At 48.5% G+C, this 19,449-nt stretch overlaps 2 protein-coding genes across 2 annotated transcripts; one reads left to right on the forward strand and one right to left on the reverse strand.

Moving 5' to 3' along the window:
- The first annotated feature begins 655 nt into the window (after positions 1-655).
- LOC112902306 (protein transport protein Sec24-like At4g32640) lies at positions 656-17,265 on the forward strand. Its single transcript, XM_025971317.1, has 23 exons — positions 656-1,733; positions 2,297-2,527; positions 2,636-2,710; positions 2,768-2,866; positions 3,911-4,022; positions 4,340-4,467; positions 4,746-4,865; positions 5,497-5,577; positions 11,406-11,483; positions 11,610-11,702; positions 11,867-11,921; positions 12,248-12,324; positions 12,469-12,540; positions 12,623-12,706; positions 13,580-13,699; positions 13,784-13,852; positions 14,346-14,423; positions 15,352-15,490; positions 15,663-15,827; positions 15,909-16,054; positions 16,143-16,322; positions 16,483-16,603; positions 16,691-17,265. The coding sequence occupies exons 1-23, from the start codon at positions 774-776 to the stop codon at positions 16,795-16,797; spliced, it is 3,390 nt and encodes a 1,129-aa protein (XP_025827102.1). The 5' UTR covers positions 656-773; the 3' UTR covers positions 16,798-17,265.
- Positions 17,266-18,080: 815 nt separating this feature from the next.
- On the reverse strand, positions 18,081-19,103 carry LOC112903701 (putative cyclin-dependent kinase F-2). Its single transcript, XM_025972928.1, has one exon. It carries the CDS (start codon positions 19,101-19,103, stop codon positions 18,081-18,083), a length of 1,023 nt encoding a protein of 340 aa, XP_025828713.1.
- Between the last annotated feature and the right edge of the window lie 346 nt (positions 19,104-19,449).

Genomic DNA, 19,449 nt, shown 5'->3' on the forward strand with positions numbered 1-19,449 from the left:
AAAATATTTTCTGCATGAAATAAATCATGTGTATACTCTATAGCCAATCCATGGGTATGCTTTGTGCTACAGTCCCACACACATCTCAGTTTAGGCCAGCCCTGTACCGTTCGTCACCCTACTTGCTAAACAGACCACCTTAAATCAAATCGCACGTACATACTTCACGGGCGCAGCGAAGCGCGCAGCTGTACCTCTAGCTTTGCGTGGCACTCTTCACTCTTGGACCGGGACATAGCGCCATCACGTCTCGATAGAGTACCGGGAGTACTGGAGTAGTCCCAGTTTGCCTATTGCCAAGTCACATGGAATCCCACGACAGAGGCTATGACCCTGTTCCCCCTACCAGGTCGCCAGGATCGTTATACACACCTTGCCAACTTGCCAACATTATTCCGTCGCCGCGTCAGTCGGAGGCAACGTGGCCGCGGTCCGCGTCGGAGGCCCCACGCCCCTCCACGCAACCCGCCCAATAGCCTACCGCCACGTCGCCCATCACGTCCCCCACCGCCATGCGGGCCCGTTGGCTCAACGGGGCCCACACGCCACCAGCGAAACCCGCCGCGACGAAGGCAACCATCCGTGACATGTGGGCCCAATGAGGTAGGCCACCTGCCCGGCGCGAGCACGAGGCGGGACCGGGCCGCGCACGAAACCCTTCGGTCGATCCATCCATGCTCTGACAAGAAGGAAAGGAAGGAAGCGGAGATCCTCCAACGCCTTTCCTCCCCTCCAGCCGCGCCGCGCCCAGATCCCGATCCCCGCCGCGATCCATGGCGTCGCCGGAGCAGCACCGGCCTCGGCAGCCGGCGCCGGCGCCGTCGTTCGCCGCGCAAAACCCTGCCGCGCAGGGCCTGCCGGGGGCGGGGGCGCTCCCGGGGGCGTTCGCCAACCTCCAGATCTCCCGCGGCGCGGCCCCGCCGCCCGGCGCGCCGCCGCGCGCGCTCACGCCGCAGCAGGCGCCGCCCGCCTTCGCCGCCGCGCGCCCGGGTCCTCCGCCTTCGGCCGCCGCCGCCGCGGCCCGGCCCGCCTTCCCCGGCAGCCCGCCCGCGCCTCCGTTCGTGCGGGCGCCGACGGCGGCGGCGGCGCCGTCCGCCGCGTCGCCCTTCGGCGGGCCGCCGGGGGCGGTGTCGCAGGCGCCGCCTCCGTTGGGCGGGCCTCCAGGTGCCGCGTCGCAGCAGCCCCCGCCGTTCGGCGGGCCCGCCGGGGCGGCGTCCCGGGTGCCGCCGCCGTTCGGAGGCCCTCCTTCCGCGGCGTCGCAGGCGTCTCCCCCGTTTGGGGGCCCTCCCGCAGCGGTGTCGCAGGCGTCTCCGCTGCTTGGGGCCCCTCCCGCCGCGACGTCACAGGGGCCTCCGCCGTTCGGCGGCCCCTCCATCGCAGCGTCCCAGGTGCCGCCGTTCCGTGGCCCCCGTGGTTCACAGCCTCCGTCGTTCGGTGGTCCTCCAGCAGTGGCGTTGCAGCCGGCACCACCAATGTTCGGCGGGCAACGGCCGGCATTCCCCAGCCAGCCTGGGCCGACGGCGGCAACTTCATCGCAGCCAGTGCCACCTAGCTTTGGGCCTCCACAGCAGCCTCCGCCACCATTCAGTGGGCAGACACAGTTTGGGGGTCCACGGTCAAGGGGGCAGCCTCCCTTTGCTGCACAATCAGCACCGGTGGCACAGCAACTGCCATTCATGGGACCACCCAGGGCAAATGCCCCGGCATTTGGGCCTCCGTCATGGCAAACTCAGGTGATAAAAGCATTATCTTGAGTTGCTATGTTGAATTCCTGCTGCGAAAGATTAGATTTTTTTTTGGAGGAGGGAAGGGGTGTTGACGTTTTGAAGGGGTGATTGTGGTGTCTTTAATGTCACATATGGAAGGAAATTTTTTGAATGCTTATCTGCTAGTTATCAACAATCTTCAAATTTCAATTGGGTTATATGAACCTTGTGTTGATTGATTGAACCTATAACCATGTGTGAGAGATATTATATTTCCTATTAAATTATATTCTAATGGTTTATCATTGTCTAAGATAAGTGGTGCTTATGTTTCTCTGGTTAAACTTATGTTTCTCTAGTTATTAGTTTAACCTACATAAGTGCATGTGGATTTCATTTGATACATGGGAGGGTATGATAAAAAATCGAGGAAAAAAACTGAATTAATTATCAAGTAAGGTTTTATAGTGTGCGAGAGGTTCTCTTATGGTTTATAGTGCATGAGAAGTGAAGAACTGAATCTTAAACTCTTATGATTCTTGGAGCTGTAGGAGCTGCAAGTCTGACATGGTCTATAAAATTATTTGTAGGGAACTGGGTCTGGTGCTATGCAGCCACCTATGGGAATGCCAGGCATTCCTGGGATGCAGCCAAACACACTAGGACCCCTTGGCACCCCGACTATACCGTATTCTCCACATGCTGGAACCCAGGTCTCCACCCCGTCCAAAATCGATCCTACTCAAATTCCCCGGCCAATGACTGAAGCATCAGTCATCATTTATGACACCCGTCAAGGTGGCCAAGCAACCGTCCCCCCGGTATGTCTCATAGCTATAATCGTGTAAATGGTGTTTATTTTCTTTCAGATGTTGTTGCAGGCCAAAACTGTTCCTACCTCTTATATAAGAGTAACTTATTGATCACAGGCTGCATCTAGCGAATTTATTGTGAAGGACACTGGGAACTGTAGCCCTCGTTTAATGCGGTGCACTATAAATCAGGTAGCTTTGTTGAATATTGTCTCTTTGTTGATCTGCTGCTAATTCATGTTCTGTCAGATACCTTGTACTGGTGATCTCTTGACAACGTCGGGCATGCCTTTAGCTCTGATGGTTCAACCTTTCGCTCTTCCTCACCCATCTGAGGAACCTATTCAGGTATTTGCTGTCACTTCTTGCACCTAGAGAAACACTGCACATCTTCAGCGAACTATGTAAATAAATGACCAAATTGATAGGTACTGTAATAAACTCAACTTTTGATTTTTTTTAATACTTTGAAGCACTATTCTTATTCTTGTTTTCTGTGGGTTTCATCTCTAGCCTACCCCAACTTGCTTGGGACAAAGGCTAAGTTGTTGTTGTTGTTGTACTTTGAAGCACTATCATATCAGTGATACCTGCATAAATGCATTGCGATGATAATGCCACTAAACTGCAACTTGTGTGGTACTTTAATTGATGTAATACACTATACTTAACTTGAGCTAGGGTAGTTTATGAGCTTCAACACATAATGTTTTGCTATATTTTGTTGTACATTGCAATCATCAGTAGTCTTAACTTGCATACATCACTTGCAAGAGAGTATTTCCACTCTTAACTTAGGTGATACCAATGCCAGAAATCAATCTTAAAGGCTATATGGCTGAACCTATCTCCTTATAAGTTGACTAAGTAATCAATCATCAATTGTCCCTCATTTTGGCACATGCACCCAGTGTCTTTTCGCTTGTCACAAAGATCACGAAAACTTGGGACTATTACTGCAATTGGTCAACTTTAATGTTGACCTCATTATGTGAGCCCTTTCTTTAAATTTGAATGCTATAATAGGTTAACAAATTAGATCATACATAGTCCATCCAACTCCTAAACTCACCGTTCGCTTTCTTGGTCACAATGGTTAATATCTTCCCTGGTGTATAAAAGTGTTGATTGCAATCACTTGTGTAGTTGTGTTAGGTAATCTGCTAACTATTTGCTTGTTTTTTATGGATTGAACTTCTAATTTCCAGTTTCTTTTTAAGGTTAATTGAAAATTCAATCTTATTTTAAGGAGCTTTAATGTAGTACTAACAACAACTCCAGCTGTTGAATGAAAACTCTACTTAATTTAGTCACAATTATATTCAGCAGAATAATCTAAATAAGTTTATTTTGTTCCTAGTTTGAAGCTTAACCCATTGCCTCATATTTTAGCTTGTGGACTTTGGGGAGATGGGACCCATTCGGTGTTCACGTTGCAAAGCGTACATAAATCCTTTCATGAGATTTGTTGATCAAGGGAGGCATTTCATCTGTAATTTATGTGGTAAGGGCTTGCTGCATTGGTTTCAGTCTTATTTATAATTCATTAGTATTATATGTCAAAACTTAATAATATGATAGCCACCACTTACTGCTGCTGTTAAAATTTTGCTACCTGTCTCTGATTTTTAATGACTAAAATATTTGATATAATGTGAACTTGCCTGTATGAAATTCTCACGAAGTTCTCACAGCGTCAGTGTTATGTTTCTTGTTTGAATGTTACTTTATTTTCCTTGTTGTCAGCAAGTATTTTTTTTAATTTTATTTAGCATGTTACATGTACTAACTTTAATGCATAATGATCTGAAAACTCTGTAGGATTTAGAAATGATACTCCTAGGGACTACATGTGCAACTTAGGGCCTGATGGTAGGCGACGCGATGCTGATGACAGGCCTGAGTTATGTAGAGGAACAGTTGAATTTGTTGCTACAAAGGAATTTCTGGTTTGTGCTTATCTAATCCATGAAGTCCTTGTAACATCTGCATCATAGTATGTGCATTAAATATTCTGTGTAGAGCTTATATCTTCTATGTGATGCAATCTTCTTAATATTCTTCATGCTACTATTCAGTTCTCTGGCAAATTTATGGAACTTGGACTAGTAGGCTATTAAAAAATGAGTTTCATCGGGCAATCCACTGTCCTGTTTATATTAGTTTCTTCTTCGCTTTGACTATTGCATATACTATTCAATGAGAACCCATCATAATAATTTTTCAGGTTCGTGATCCAATGCCTGCTGTATACTTCTTCCTTATTGACGTCTCCATGAATGCTATAGAAACTGGTGCAACTGCTGCAGCTTGCAGTGCTATTGCCCAGGCTATTTCAGATCTGCCGGTAAGTTGTGTACTGGACTTTTGTAGTCTGCCACTATATGTCTTTTTTAGTCACGACTACCATAGCGACAAATTAAACTGCAGCACTGTCTACAATTGGATTTTTGTCCCCTTATATTGTCTTGTATGCTGTCGTGTATGAACATAACTTGCATGATGCCCAGGTGAGCATTGTAGTTTCTATGAGTCAATAGTAAAGTAAATGCTTTAATTCTGACTATTTGTTGTATTATCAGTTTTGAGTATTGTTAAGGTGTATGGTGCTACTTTGGGCTCAGCTCTATTTGTTTTATCTGTTGTTACTCTAGGAACTGAGTATCTAGTTGATTTTTGACATCTACATAATGGCACAATGACTGAACTAGAACATGGAGTGGACGTCATTTTTTGATTGTTTGGCATGGCTTAAATAAAAGCATCATTTACAGATGATAGTCTTCACTCTTCACAGCCGACAAGCCCATTCCCAGGAGTTCGTATCCATGTATCCATATGGAGTGAACATTATTGTTCAAAGGCCAAAAACATCTGAACATACCTAGTGGCTGACTTGATGGATTGATTTTCTTAAAATATTCTACAGAATGAAATCTGATTTGCATCACTTACTGTTTTTTTCCTGTCTAATGTAGGAAGGTCCTCGGACAATGGTTGGAATTGCCACGTTTGATTCTGCTATTCACTTCTACAGTCTTAAACGTGCTCAGCAGCAGGTACTTGCATTATCTTAACAGCAGTGCTCTGAAGGCACATTAGACATGGTATTGTAACTAGCATTTTCTTTAAACTTGTCCTTAGCAACAGAGGTTTTGCATTGCCGTGGCACTTCCTGTAGAAGCAGCCTTTTTGGAGCCGTAATCTCAATTCTCAATGGAATGCTATTCCCATAACAAATGAAATTCTGCTGCGCAGGGCAGCAGAGCACAGCAACCATATTCCGATCCTTTTTTTACGCAAATGTGGGGATTCAGACCCTGAAATAGTGGGAATGTTAATCATCTCAGTTTTCCTTTTTTACTTTGGGAGTGAAACTCTTGAATTGATCAGTAATTCTGTTTCTCCATTTGACCATATTTTAGTTTAGAATTATGTGTGTTATGACCGGCATCACATACCAGCGCCGTGGCAAGCATCAGCACAGCTAGAGGCCTGAGGTACACGATGCACAGAATCAGCTCGTCGGCTAGTTGTTAGGATATTTGGGTTCTTGATAAACGCTCGTATTGGTTTGTTAGGATATTTGTTAGCAGGTTAGGTCGTGGTTTGTTAGGAGTGCTTGGGCTATAAATAGCCAAACAATTGCATCTGTTATCTTTAAGCAAGAATCAACAAGTTGCTTCCTTGCAACCCTAGCATCTACGTTTCCATCTCTCTCTCTCGCCAGGTGACAGCATGGCACCACCTCGCCGCTGGGGGTTCAAGCCCCGGCCTCTCGTCACGCACCGCTACGCCCTTCGCAACATCCCTGGCTCTATCAACCTGGTATCAGAGATGCCAGGATCCGCGGATGGTGATGCTGCCGCGTCAACGGCCCACACCCACGCCCTGGAGACGCTCACGCAAGCGATGGCCGATCTGCAACGCACACTCGCCGACTTCTCCTAGCAGATGACATCGCTTTCAAACCGCATTCCTGAGCCGGAGCATCGACCTGCGGACGCCCTCGTGCCGGCAGGTGCTTTTCCCTACGGCCTGCCAGGGTACGATGGCATACCGGCAGCACCAGCGAGTGGCGCTGCGGCAAGCGGGCCTTCATCAACTGCGCCAGCCGTCATACTGCCGGTGTCCTTGCCGCCTTCATCGATGAGTCCGGTGCCCATCCACCAGATTCAGTTCCCCCACTCGCCGTCACCAGTGCCTCCGCATGTGCTGCCACCAAGTTTGGAGGCAGTGTGCGGCGGCGAGAACCACCTTCCGCCGGGCACGAGCGTTCTCGGCTTCCACAGGCTAGACTTTCCCCACTTTGATGGCAAGGAAGATCCTCTTGGGTGGTTGAACCAGTGTGAGTAGTTCTTCAGGGGTCAGCGTACCCAAGAGGCGGACAAGGTGTGGCTAGCCACGTACCATCTGCGCGACGCCGCCCGGACTTGGTACTACGCACTGGAGCACGACGCTAGAGCACCGACATGGGAGCGCTTCAAGGATCTGTGCAACCAGCGCTTCGGGCCGCCTTCCGTAGCAAACACTTGGGCGAGCTTGCGCGTCTCCAGTTTCGCACGAACGTCGAGGAGTACCAGGAACGCTTCTTGGCGCTCTTGTGCCATGCTGACACTCACCCCCAGCCAACGGATTCAGCTCTTCACGGCCGGGCTGCTCGATCGCATTCGCATCGACATCGAGCTCAACGCCCCATAGGATCTCCAGGCGGCACTGGCCGTGGCCCGTGCGTACGAACGCTGGTCCTAGGCCCCGGACACGGCATCGTCATACAACGAGAACCGCTACCAGCGACCAGCAGCACGACCTCCGGCCCAGAGCCCTGTTGTGCCACGACCGCCTGCAGGGCCATCGTCATCGACTCCAGCGGCGCCAACACCTCCTCCACGTCCCTTCCGGCGCCTCTCATCCGCGGAGCTCAACAAGCGCCGCAAACAGGGCTCTGCTACAACTACGATGAACAGTATGTTCGTGGCCACCGCTGCCAACGCCTCTTCTACATCGAGGTCTGCGACTACGAGGATGCAGAGGACTCCGGCGCCGCCGCGTCCACCGATTCGGATGAACCAGTGGTGTCTCTGCATGCTCTGGTGGGTCTCCGCACGGTGGACACCATGCAGCTCCCCGTCGTCATCAACGGTCATCGCCTACTCACCCTCCTCGACCTCGGCTCCACCCACAACTTCGTCAACAGCGACGTGGCTGACCGCATCACTCTTCCGCTCCGTCCAAGTCACAATCTACATGTCACGGTAGCAAATGGGAGACAAGGTGGCATGCCGCGGCCACACCCACAACGTCGCCATCTGCATCGGTAAGGAGTTTTCGATCAACTGCTACACCATTCAACTGGGCAGCTTCGATGTCGTGCTCGGCGTCGAGTACTTGCGCACGCTCGGACCAATCCTATGGGACTTCGACGACTTGTGCATGTTGTTCTGGCGCGGCGATCGCCATGTGTACCGGAAGGGTGTGGGCTCACCGCGCGGCGACATCCTCCAGCCATCGCTCAGGTCAATGGTGGGACAGCAGCCAACCTTGATGGACCGCATCTTACTGGAGTTCGCCAGCGTGTTCGACGAGCCGTAGGGGCTCCCTCTAGCCCATGCCTGCGACCACCGCATTCACCTTCTGCCTAGGACTGCACCGGTGGCTGTGCTACCATATCGTTACCCCCAACTTCAGAAGGATGAGCTGGAACGCCAGTGCGCCGTCATGCTCGCACAAGGGATAATCCGCTCGAGCACGTCGACCTTCTCTGCACCGGTCCTCGTCAAGAAGCAGGACAATTGGTGGCAATTTTGTGTTGATTACCGTGCGCTCAATGACAAGACGATCAAGGACAAGTACCCGATTCTGGTCGTGGATGAACTTTTGGATGAACTCACTGGTGCCAAGTTTTTCACCAAGCTCGACCTTCGCTCCGGCTACCACCAAGTCTGGGTTCACGCCGCGGACGTCGAGAAGACCACCTTCCGCACCCACCATGGCTACGTCAAGTTCCTCGTCGTGCCCTTCGGCTTGACAAAAGCGCCGGCAGCATTCCAGAGCTTGATGAACGACGTGCTGTGCCCCTTCCTTCGCCGGTTTGTACTCTCTTTTTCGACGATATTCTAATATACAGCAATACATGGGCAGAACATTTGCAGCACGTAAGGACAGTCCTAGAAGTGATGCAGGCGCCCCACCTCTCCGTGATGCGCTCCAAATGCACGTTGGGCGCAACCTCGGTGGCCTACCTTGGCCACACGATCTCCGTCGACGGGGTCGCCATGGACCAAGACAAGGTGGACGCCGTGGTGTTGTGGCCGGTGCCGTGCTAGGCGCGTGGCCTTCGAGGATTCCTGGGTCTTGCGGGGTACTACCGCAAGTTTATCCAGGATTTTGGGATCATCGCTGCCCCTCTCACCAAGCTGCTCAAGAAGGAAGGCTTCCACTAGACGGGCGACACGACCATGGCGTTCCAGGCGCTCAAGAATGCGCTGTCGACAGCACCAGTCCTGCAGCTGCCCGCCTTCGACCGTGTGTTCATGGTGGATCGCGACGCGTCGGGCTCGGGGTTCGGTGCGGTGCTCCACCAAGTCACCGGACCCGTCGCCTTCTTCAGCAGGCTGTTCGCCGCACGCCATGCCATGATTGCAGCCTATGAACGCGAACTGATCAGCCTAGTCCAGGCAGTTCGTCACTGGCGGCCGTACTTGTGGGGGTGCTGCTTTGTGGTCCGCACTGATCACTATAGCCTCAAGTTCATGTTGGACCAGCGACTCTCGTAGATCCCTCAACACCAGTGGATCAGCAAGCTCCTTGGGTTTGACTTCTCAGTGGAGTACAGACCAGGACGCCTGAACGTCGTGGCCGATGCCCTATCGTGCCATGACTCCGATGGAGGGGCCCTAGCGTCGCTCTCCGTGCCCACCTTCGCGCTCTCTCCGCAAGGTGGCTAAGGACGCCGACACGGGCTGGCGTCCGCGATCAAGTGCTGGCTGGAGAACTACCGGCGCCATGGCGTGTCCACGACAGCCTCATCCTGCACGGCGACCGCGTCTTCCTCATGGCGACCTCCCCCCTGCTCCAGTCCATGCTCCAACTGGCGCATGGCGCCGGCCATGAGGGCATACATAAGACTCTGCAACGCCTGCGCGCACACTTCCATGTTCCGCATGACCGCGCGCTTGTCTGGGACTATGTCCGCGTGTGCGCCACTTGCCAACACAACAAGACGGAGACGCTCCACCCCGGCGGCCTACTGCAGCCTCTCGACGTGCCCTCGCAAGTATGGTCTGACATCTCACTCGACTTCATCGAGGGCCTACCGAAGGTGCATGGCAAGTCGGTGATCCTCACGATGGTCGACCGCTTCTCGAAGTACGCCCACTTCATTGCCTTGAGCCACCTGTACACGGCGCTGTCGGTGGCCAAGGCATTCTTCGACGGCATTGTTCGCCTGCACGGGTTCCCGACCTCTATAGTGAGCAATCGCGACGCCGTGTTCACCAGCCACGTCTGGCGCGATCTGTTCAAGATGTCGGGCGTCAAACTCCGCATGAGCATGGCGTTCCATCCTCAAATTGATGGCGAGTCAGAGGTTGTCAACAAGTGTATCGCCATGTATTTGCGCCGCATCACTGGAGATGGTCCGCGCGCATGGGTGGACTGGCTGGCGTGGGCGGAGTACTGCTACAACACCTCCTACCACACCGCGCTCAAGGCGATGCCATTCGGGTGGTGTACGGGCGGGAGCCGCCGGCCTTAGCACCGTTCACGGCTGGCGCAGCCATGACGTCCACAGTCGACGACCTGCTAGGGGATCGGGACGCCTTCCTCGCCGAGGTTTGTGATCGTCTTCTCCAGGCCCAGCAATATGCCAAGTAATACTACTACGCCCATCATAGCGAGCTAGAGTTTGGCGTCGGTGATTGGGTCTGGCTCCGCCTCCTTCATCGCCAAGCTCTGTCGCTTGGAGACCGACCCAAGGGGACGCTGGGTCCTCGCTACGCAGGGCCGTTCCAAGTCCTGGAGCGCATCGGCGCGGTGGCATACCAGCTGCGTATGCCGGCCGGGGCACGTCCACGACGTGTTCCATGTCGGGTTGCTCAAGCTGTTTTGGGACGATTCACCTGCAACACCGCCGGACCTGCCGGCCATGGAAAATGGCCGCTTCCTGCCCGTTCCGGAGCGTGTGCCGCGTGCTCAGCTGCGCCGTGGCGTCTGGCACGTGGAAGTGCAGTGGGCAGGCATGGACACGACGAACGCGATGTGGGAGCCCGTGGATCAGTTCAAGGCCTCTTACCTCGACTTTCAGCTCGAGGACGAGCTGTCCTTGGAGGAGGGGAGAGATGTTATGACCGGCATCACATACCAGCGCCGTGGCAAGCGTCAGCGCAGCTAGAGGCCTGAGGTGCACGGCGCACGGAATCAGCTCGTCGGCTAGTTGTTAGGATATTTGGGTTCTTGATAAACACTCGTACTGGTTTGTTAGGATATTTGTTAGCAGGTTAGCTCGTGGTTTGTTAGGAGTGCTTGGGCTATAAATAGCCAAACAATTGCATCTGTTATCTTTAAACAAGAATCAACAAATTGTTACTTCCTTGCAACCCTAGCATCTACGTTTCCATCTCTCTCTCTCTCGCTGGGCGACAGCACGGCACCACCTCGCCGCCCGGGGTTCAAGCCCCGGCCTCTCGTCACGCACCGCTACGCCCTTCGCAACATCCCTGGCTCTATCAATATGCGTCTTTTTGCTGTTAACAGATCATATATGTGTTTGTGTAGAAACAACATTTTCCTTGTCTTCTATGCCATCTCTTATCTTTTCTTTATTCCAATTTGTTTCTGCATAGATCTTAGATATTTGAGTCGTCTAAGTAACCTTGTTTCCTTTCAGCCTTTGATGCTCATCGTTCCTGATGTTCAAGATGTATATACACCTCTTCAGACAGATCTTATTCTCCCAATATCCGAGGTTTGTGTTTGAGCAGCTGAAATGTGTTAGTGCCTTTTATTTCATTTTTCTCTTAAGGATCTAAGAGAAACCTATTGTGCTTGAAAACATTTTTTTTGTCATCCAACCTTTCCTTTGTGGTTTTAGTGCCGGGAGAATCTGGAGCAGTTACTAGAAAGCATCCCGAACATGTTTGAGAATAATAGGGTTGCTGATTCTGCTTTTGGAGCAGCTATGAAGGTACTGGCCTTATATTTTATGGGTGCTAGTTCTATTTCAACTTGGCATTGGGTCTTGCTGAGCAGCAGATCAAATTCAACATTTTTATGCAAACTAGAATTATTGTTTTCAGATTTACTCTCATGGTTGATTGCATAACATTTTTCTCATTCTATTCTCTTTAGGCTGGCTTCCTGGCAATTAAATCTACTGGTGGAAAACTTCTTGTTTTCCAATCAGGTATACTTTTTTAACTGATCAGAGATAAGTTAATTTCAAGCGTTGTATTTTTGCCAACTTTGTAAGTGTTTCCTTAGTTTGCTTTGGCACTTATTTTTTAGATGCATGCTGGCTTAATTAGTGAGCAATATTCTCACTATGTTTAAGTCTGATCTTTGTCTGTTCCTTCGTAACAAGTGGTACATTCTAGTTCAGCAAGTTCTACCTGTTGTTAGTACCAGATTGGAATGGCAGTGCTATATCATTGACCTAATGCTGTACCCTAGCCACATAAGTTGAGTTCATAAGTCAAATGACGTTTTTACTTCAATGTGCATTGCTGGCAGTGCTGCCATCGCTTGGGGTTGGTTCTTTATCTGCTAGGGAAGCTGAAGGTAGAGCAAACGTTACAACTGGTGACAAGGTCTGCATTGTTTCATATACCTTGTCTTACCTTCACTAAAAGTACAAATAAGATCTACTTCCATATATTTGTTTCATTAACAGCACATGTTCATTTTATCATCAATGCTCAGTTAACACTATAATAATCTTGTATGATTCTCAGGAAGCCCATAAACTGTTGCAGCCTGTTGATAATACCCTCAAGACAATGGCGCTAGAATTTGCTGAATATCAGGCATGATATTTTAAGCACTTGAGTTTTTTATTTTCTTGGTTTTGAGCTGGCTTGTGGTGACATTGTTTTCCCCTCTTTTCAGGTCTGTGTGGATGTATTCCTCACCACACAATCCTATGTTGATATTGCTTCTATATCTGTTGTGCCGCAGACTACTGGTGGTCGGGTAGGCATTCTCCCTTATACTTGTAATGCAAGTTGGTTGTTAGTAGTTTCGGAAGAGACCATGGCGAGACATAGGGCCTTGCATGCATCTTTTTATTTAGTAACAATAGTATATCCTAGTCGTAGAATGTGTGAACATATTTATGACTTATATAATTGGATAGATAGTCTTGATCTAAGTTTGCTAGCTAGGTTGTGATTCATAGATCATTGACTGATTATGTTGATTTCATTGTTTCTAAATTTTAAATCACTGATGAAAGTTAAGGTTCTGTTTTCTGAAGTGAAAAGCACTTATCATCAGGCATTACAAGCAACCTGGCCATGTACAGGGAGCCATCTCTTGCCTGGATAGCTTACAACTGAAATACACTTAGAGAACTAGCAAAATCTTTTCTAATTATTCAAGGTAAAACCACATTTCACTAGGTATGCGTGTTCTGGTTAGAAAGATTTGTGGAAAGAATACATGGGAAAGAAAAGGACAAAGGGACAAAATATTCATAAAAAATGATCATCTCCATTTTTCTATGATTCCCCATGTAATTAAATTTCTTAGAGGTAGATGTGTGCACATATGTTTTGCTTGTGACCTTTTTCTCAGTCTTTTTGGATGTCTCAATTCATCTACAGAAATAGTGACATTAATCTGAGGGGCCTACTTTTTTAAATTTTTTTAGGGGTATACTGTAGGGGTCTTTTTTTTTAGTGAATATACTGTAGGGGTCTAGGCGAGCGGGGGAAGCCCCTACCGTGGCATACATCTTTAATTCTATGTTTTCTTTTTTCATCTTGATGTACTTTTTGTTAAGCTTTATTTTTTATTATGATTATTTCTGGCAAAAAAATTTCAATATTTAATTTTTCTTTGCAGGTCTACTACTACTATCCATTTTCTGCTCTTTCAGATCCAGCCAAGCTCTTCAACGATCTTAGATGGAATATCAGTAGACCCCAGGGTTTTGAGGCTGTTATGCGGGTCAGGTGCAGTCAGGTTGGTTTAATGTCAGATCCTTTATCCTCAGCACTTTATGTTAAGAGCCTGAACGTGACTTATTTCCTTACAACTTTTCGTCAGGGTCTCCAAGTTCAGGACTATTTTGGCAATTTCTGCAAGCGTGTTCCTACTGACATTGATCTTCCAGCGGTCAGTATTTTATACTGGTGTACAGCAAATTTGGTTTAAGATTGTGGCCTTGTTGGTATCAACTGTGATATGAAGCTTTGCCTCTGTAGTTCAATGATGACATTAATTTGGTTTGATAAACATTAGAAATACATATGTTGGTATTGCTACTGAAATTACCTACATCAACCTTCTAAAACATGTCTCCGAAGCAAACTTTAAATGTTGCACATCATGTTCTTGCTAAGGATACAGGCCATATTTTGCAACTGAAGGAAGGCTTAAACTGCATTGTCGTCACGTTTAGAATTTAGATAATGATGCATGCAAATCTTATTCCGTTTAGAATTTAGATAATGATGCATGCAAATCTTGTTCCTAACTATTATGAGTTTATGACCACATTTTTTTTCATTATTGATGCATGTTCAAATTTTTTATTCTGTTAGTTGTTCCTATCAGTTTTATATTTCCATTAATTCTCTGTCCTATAAGAGATTTTTTGTGGGTGCAGATTGATTCGGACAAAACTGTGATGGTGACATTTAGGCATGATGACAAGTTACAAGAAAATCAGGAATGTGGCTTCCAGGTAATAATGAGATGGAATGTATTTTCTTCTTTACTTTTTCCATGGTTGTTTGCCTATTTTTTTTAGAACAAGGTTTTCTCATGATAATGATACTTTGCCATGCATTTCGAGTCCTCAGGTGCTGAAGTCATTAGCATCGTATGTACTAGGTAGTTTAGAATGCTTGAAATGCTTAGGTTTCATTCTGAGCTGGAAAATAGTTGCTATACTGAATGAGTAGCATGTATTTCACAAGTATTAGCACTTGGCCTCCTTTTTGCTAGGGATTGATAAATTGGTTACTTGTATTTATTTGCCACTAGCAAGCATTTGCCCAAGGCTTGGAGCTACTTTCTAACTTAGTTATGAGAATCACATTGGCCACTGTCCCAGAAATGCTGCTAGAATTTAGGCTGTGTTGGTACCTTCTTAAGATATGTTATTGACCCATGAAAACCATCTACTTACCCAGACTAGAGTAATTACTTGCTACTAACTACTGTGTAAGAAGCATTTGCCTTTTTGATGCATAATGATTTTAAGTGTCAAAAATTCTCTTAGAATATCTATTAATGCAAAAAGTACATTAAATAAAATCCTGACCTTTTTTCTCAAGAAAGCTAGGTATTCTATTTCTGTCTGAGTGCAACCATATTGTAAACTATCAAAACACCTGGTCGTAACAGTTGCAGTAGTGCTTTATTTCCAACCGTTGATGATTTTAACTTTACTGGTTGCTTGTATTTAAAACTGTGCTTTTTGCTAGGTTCAGTCTTGCCTTTTAATATCATGGTGTCTCAAATTGAGGACTTTCACTTATCTTCTATGATTTAGTTGAGTCATCTTGCATGGGTGTTGACTTTATGTTGGATTAATTATTAAATTTGCTAAAATGGTGTTTTCATAATATTCATGTTTTTTTTTACATTCTGTTCCTGGCACTTTTCAGTGTGCGCTTCTCTATACTACTGTATATGGGCAAAGAAGGATCAGAGTAATAAACCTCTCACTTTCATGCACAAGTTTGCTTAGCAACCTTTTCCGGTATGCTGATTTGGAGACACAATTTGCTTGCTTCCTGAAGCAAGGTAAAAACTGTGAAGATCTTTTAATATAACTCTGTTCACTTTTTCTGGCTTTATAATTATTCAGCTTATTGAGAAAACATCGAAAACAAAAGTATCTTAAATGATACCATTTTGTTCAAACTCATCACCCATGAAACATTATGAACAGCACTGACATTCTTATAACATACAGCTGCTAATGGCATCCCGACATCTCCACTACCCCGTATCCGGGATGAAGCAACAAATACATGCATAAATATTCTGCAATCTTACCGTAAACACTGTGCGTCTGTAACCTCATCGGGGCAATTGATTCTCCCAGAGGCTCTAAAACTGCTGCCCTTGTATACTTTAGGTATGATTACGCCCATCGAATGTTTTACTTTGTTTCTTCCATGTCCATTGATTCCACTAACATTTGCACTTTCTTTTTCAGCATTGGTCAAAAGTGTAGGCTTGAGAACCGATGGGCGTTTGGATGAGCGTTCCTATTGGATGTCCCTTGTCTCCTCCATTTCTGTAGTACTAGCTGTTCCGTTGGTCTTCCCGAGATTGATTCCTATCCATGATCTCACATCAAGGGTACTAGTTGCACTTATTAAAGCAATGCTGAATTTCTTATTGTCCTTTTTGAGGGAGAAATTATCTAAATTTTGGACTCTATTTTCAGGCTGATGATGAGTCCCTTATACCCGGTCCCCTTATGCTCAATAGTGAAAATGTACAAGAGGATGGGGTCTATTTATTGGAAAATGGAGAGGATGGTCTAATTTATGTAGGAAATATGGTAAATCCAGCCACCCTGGAACAAATATTCGGCGTCTCTTCTTTGGCTGCATTACCAGTCCAGGCAAGTCCTTTTGTGGTTTCTCCTCTTGAAGCTTTTTGGTTTGTTCCAGTATTGTGTGCTTAGCATGTAACCATATGGGCTACTCATCTGTCTCTAGAAATTTGGGGTATGCAACATTACTGCATCCGTCGTAGTTACCTGACAAATGAATTGTTTGCAGTTGGTATTGGAGCAATTTGAGAACGAGCTCTCCAGGAAGGTTAATGAAATTGTAAATGAAATAAGACGCCAGAGATGCTCGTACTTGAGGCTAAGGCTATGCAGAAAGGGCGAACCATCTGGTTAGTCTGCTGAAGCACTCAGTGAACTTTGGTTGTTTTAACCCCTGCGCACTTCTTTTGATTAAATGAATGTTTGAATCCCTGCAGGTGATTTCTTCCGATCATTTTTGATAGAGGACAAGGCACCTGGCGTCTTCTCCTATGTCGAGTTCCTTGTGCACGTGCACAGGCAAATCCAAAGCAAGATGACGTGAGGGTCCTCCTGACCCACACTTGTAACATTTTCGTCAGTAGGAGGCATTGTAGGTACCAGAAGGAGATTGATTTCCGCACAAGGATACAGCAAAGAAGCGCGGACTCGGGATCGCTGGGTGGAGCATCAAGTTTGCTCGGAGAATAGAATTTGCTGGAACTGAGGCCTGCGGTATTTGCAGGCGGTTTTTGGAGTGGGTGGTATATTATGTTGTATACAGAGATGAGCGGTGTGGAGTGCCAAGGCTCTGTTTTTTTTTGTGTGTTTCCGTTAGCATCGTGCATCCTCCCTCCTTTAGTCCTTTTCTCTTGTCCAAAAAGGGGGGACGTGCCCGGGTTTAAAGGAAGGTTATAGAAGTTCAGAAATAAAACTGTATCTAGCTAATAGTATGAATCAGATATATAACTTTCAGAGTTTATTTTCGAACAGTTGACTGTCCAATCCAATTGGTGTGAACTGTTGACTCAAATAATGCGTCATATCCTCACTCAATTTCATAAGATTATTCGTGGACACAGATACGTGGTATGAGAGGCGGTAGCCTTTCTCTTGTGCTTGCAGGCTGGTTGTATACGTGCCAATTGCGCACAGAATCACTTCACAAGGTTACGGAAATCTTATGAACAAACTTTCAAAGGATCCATCGACATTTCAGACGCATAATTAGCATGATTTCAATTTAATGCCCTACATACAAACTACAAATTTGAAATTCCACGCCTAATCACTAACTCACCACTGAATCATCATCAAATATTCAGGCTGACAAAGGGCAAATAGTCAGCAACATAACACTGCAGGCCTACAGCCATTTGACGTCCACGTGGCTGAAGCATCGTCCGTCAGTCACCCTGCTTGACATTGATTTTCTGCAATAAGACCTGAAGAAACAATGGCTTTGGCATTGATTTTCTGCTTCATTCAAAACACAGAGATAGCGCTAGCAGCTGCAAGAAGATATTTCTGAAACGCAATTTTATACTAGTAATAGTTACATAATAAGCAATTTGAACTTACATACAGATCCCACAGGTCCAATTCCAGCAACCCCCATATATAAATACATTTTGGAGATTCTGATTACACTTTTGCAGTATCATCATGCAAAAGAATCCATACACAAATTTGCAGTTAGAAATCCTACTCTATACTCAGTACTCGCTGCATCGTTACGGGGAAAAACTATCTGATGACGCGGAGCAAGTAATAATCTAAACTAAATCATCAGGCTAACACGGCAGCTTTGCTAACAGCCCCTGCCGTCGTCGCTGGAGCACTCAGTCGTCAGTCTTCCTTGCCTTCAAACCATGGCATCTGCAGTGCCGCCGCGGCGGTGAGCCTGTCCTTGGGGTCGTATTCCAGCAGGCCACACAGGACTTCAAAACCCGCCGGCGACAGCCGCTCCTCCGGCACCTTTTCCCGCAGCTTGCTTGGCGCCGCCGCCGTGATGCCCAGCGGCATCAATGACACGTCGTCGGGGATCCCTAGGAGGTCCATGATGCTGATCAGCTGCCTGTACTCATCCTCCTCCGGGAAGAGCTTCTCCCCGCCGACGAGGTCTGCCATGATGCAGCCGAGAGCCCATATGTCGACGGGCCCGCCGCAGTTCTTCTGGCACAGGAGCGCTTCCGGCGCGATGTAACCGAGCGTGCCCTCCAGCCGCGCGTCCGGCAGCGGCGCGGCGGCTGACCTGGCGAGGCCGAGGTCGCAGATCTTGAGCCGGCGGTCGTGCTCCCCGACAAGCACGTTCCCGGGCTTGAGGTCGCGGTGGACGATGCCGTGGGCGTGCATCGACCCCACGCCGGCCAGAAGCTGCGCCATCGCGTGGCGCGCCTCCGACTCGGTGAACCGGAGCCCATGGCGGCGGCGCGCGCTGATGATGTCGTGGAGGCTGTGGCCTACGAACTCCATCACCAGGTGCAGGCCGCCGTCCTCCGACCAGGCCACCTCCCGGAGCGCCACCACCGCGGGGTTGCCGGCGCACGCCGCGAGCATCGCGGCCTCCCGCAGCAGCGCCGCCGCCGCCTCGCTGCTGCCGTCGCGTGCGGACTTGATGGCGACCACTTCGCCGGTGCGGCGGTCGCGCGCCTTCGAGACGGTGCCGAACGCCCCCTCGCCGATCTGCTTCAGCCGCTTGAAGGAGTCCAATCTACAGATTCGCTCCCGATCATCGTTCCTCGCAGTTCCAGCAGCGACGGAGGCCACGCTGCTTCCGGCTTCAGGCGCGGCCGAGCGCGCGGGGAGTCGGCGGCGCCGGTGTGAGGCGAGCAGCTCGCCCCCCCTGAGGGAGGGCACGCACGCCTCCATGGGGAGATGGAACTCGTGGGCGGCCGAGCAGGGGGAGGTGACGGGAGGCGAGGCGAGAGGCGAGAGGCGAGAGGCAAGAGCAGAGTCGTGGCGGGGAGAAGGGGAGTCGAGTCGGAAGGGAGGGAGGGCTTTTTATTGGTTGGATTGGATCTATCGGACGCAAACAGAAACAGACTCGACCGTCCGACTGGCAACGGGCTGTCGAAGTGTTTTCGCCGGGAGTAGTAGGGGACAAGCATCACAGGGCACCTGATGAGTATACAAGACTACAAGAGACTGAAACCCCATTTTAGTCTTCTTTACTTCTTTACTTTCCATGCCTAGGGTTGCTCGTTCTCCTGATAAA

Source organism: Panicum hallii, chromosome 8, assembly GCF_002211085.1.
Source record: "Panicum hallii strain FIL2 chromosome 8, PHallii_v3.1, whole genome shotgun sequence".
NCBI classification, from domain to species: Eukaryota; Viridiplantae; Streptophyta; class Magnoliopsida; order Poales; family Poaceae; genus Panicum; species Panicum hallii.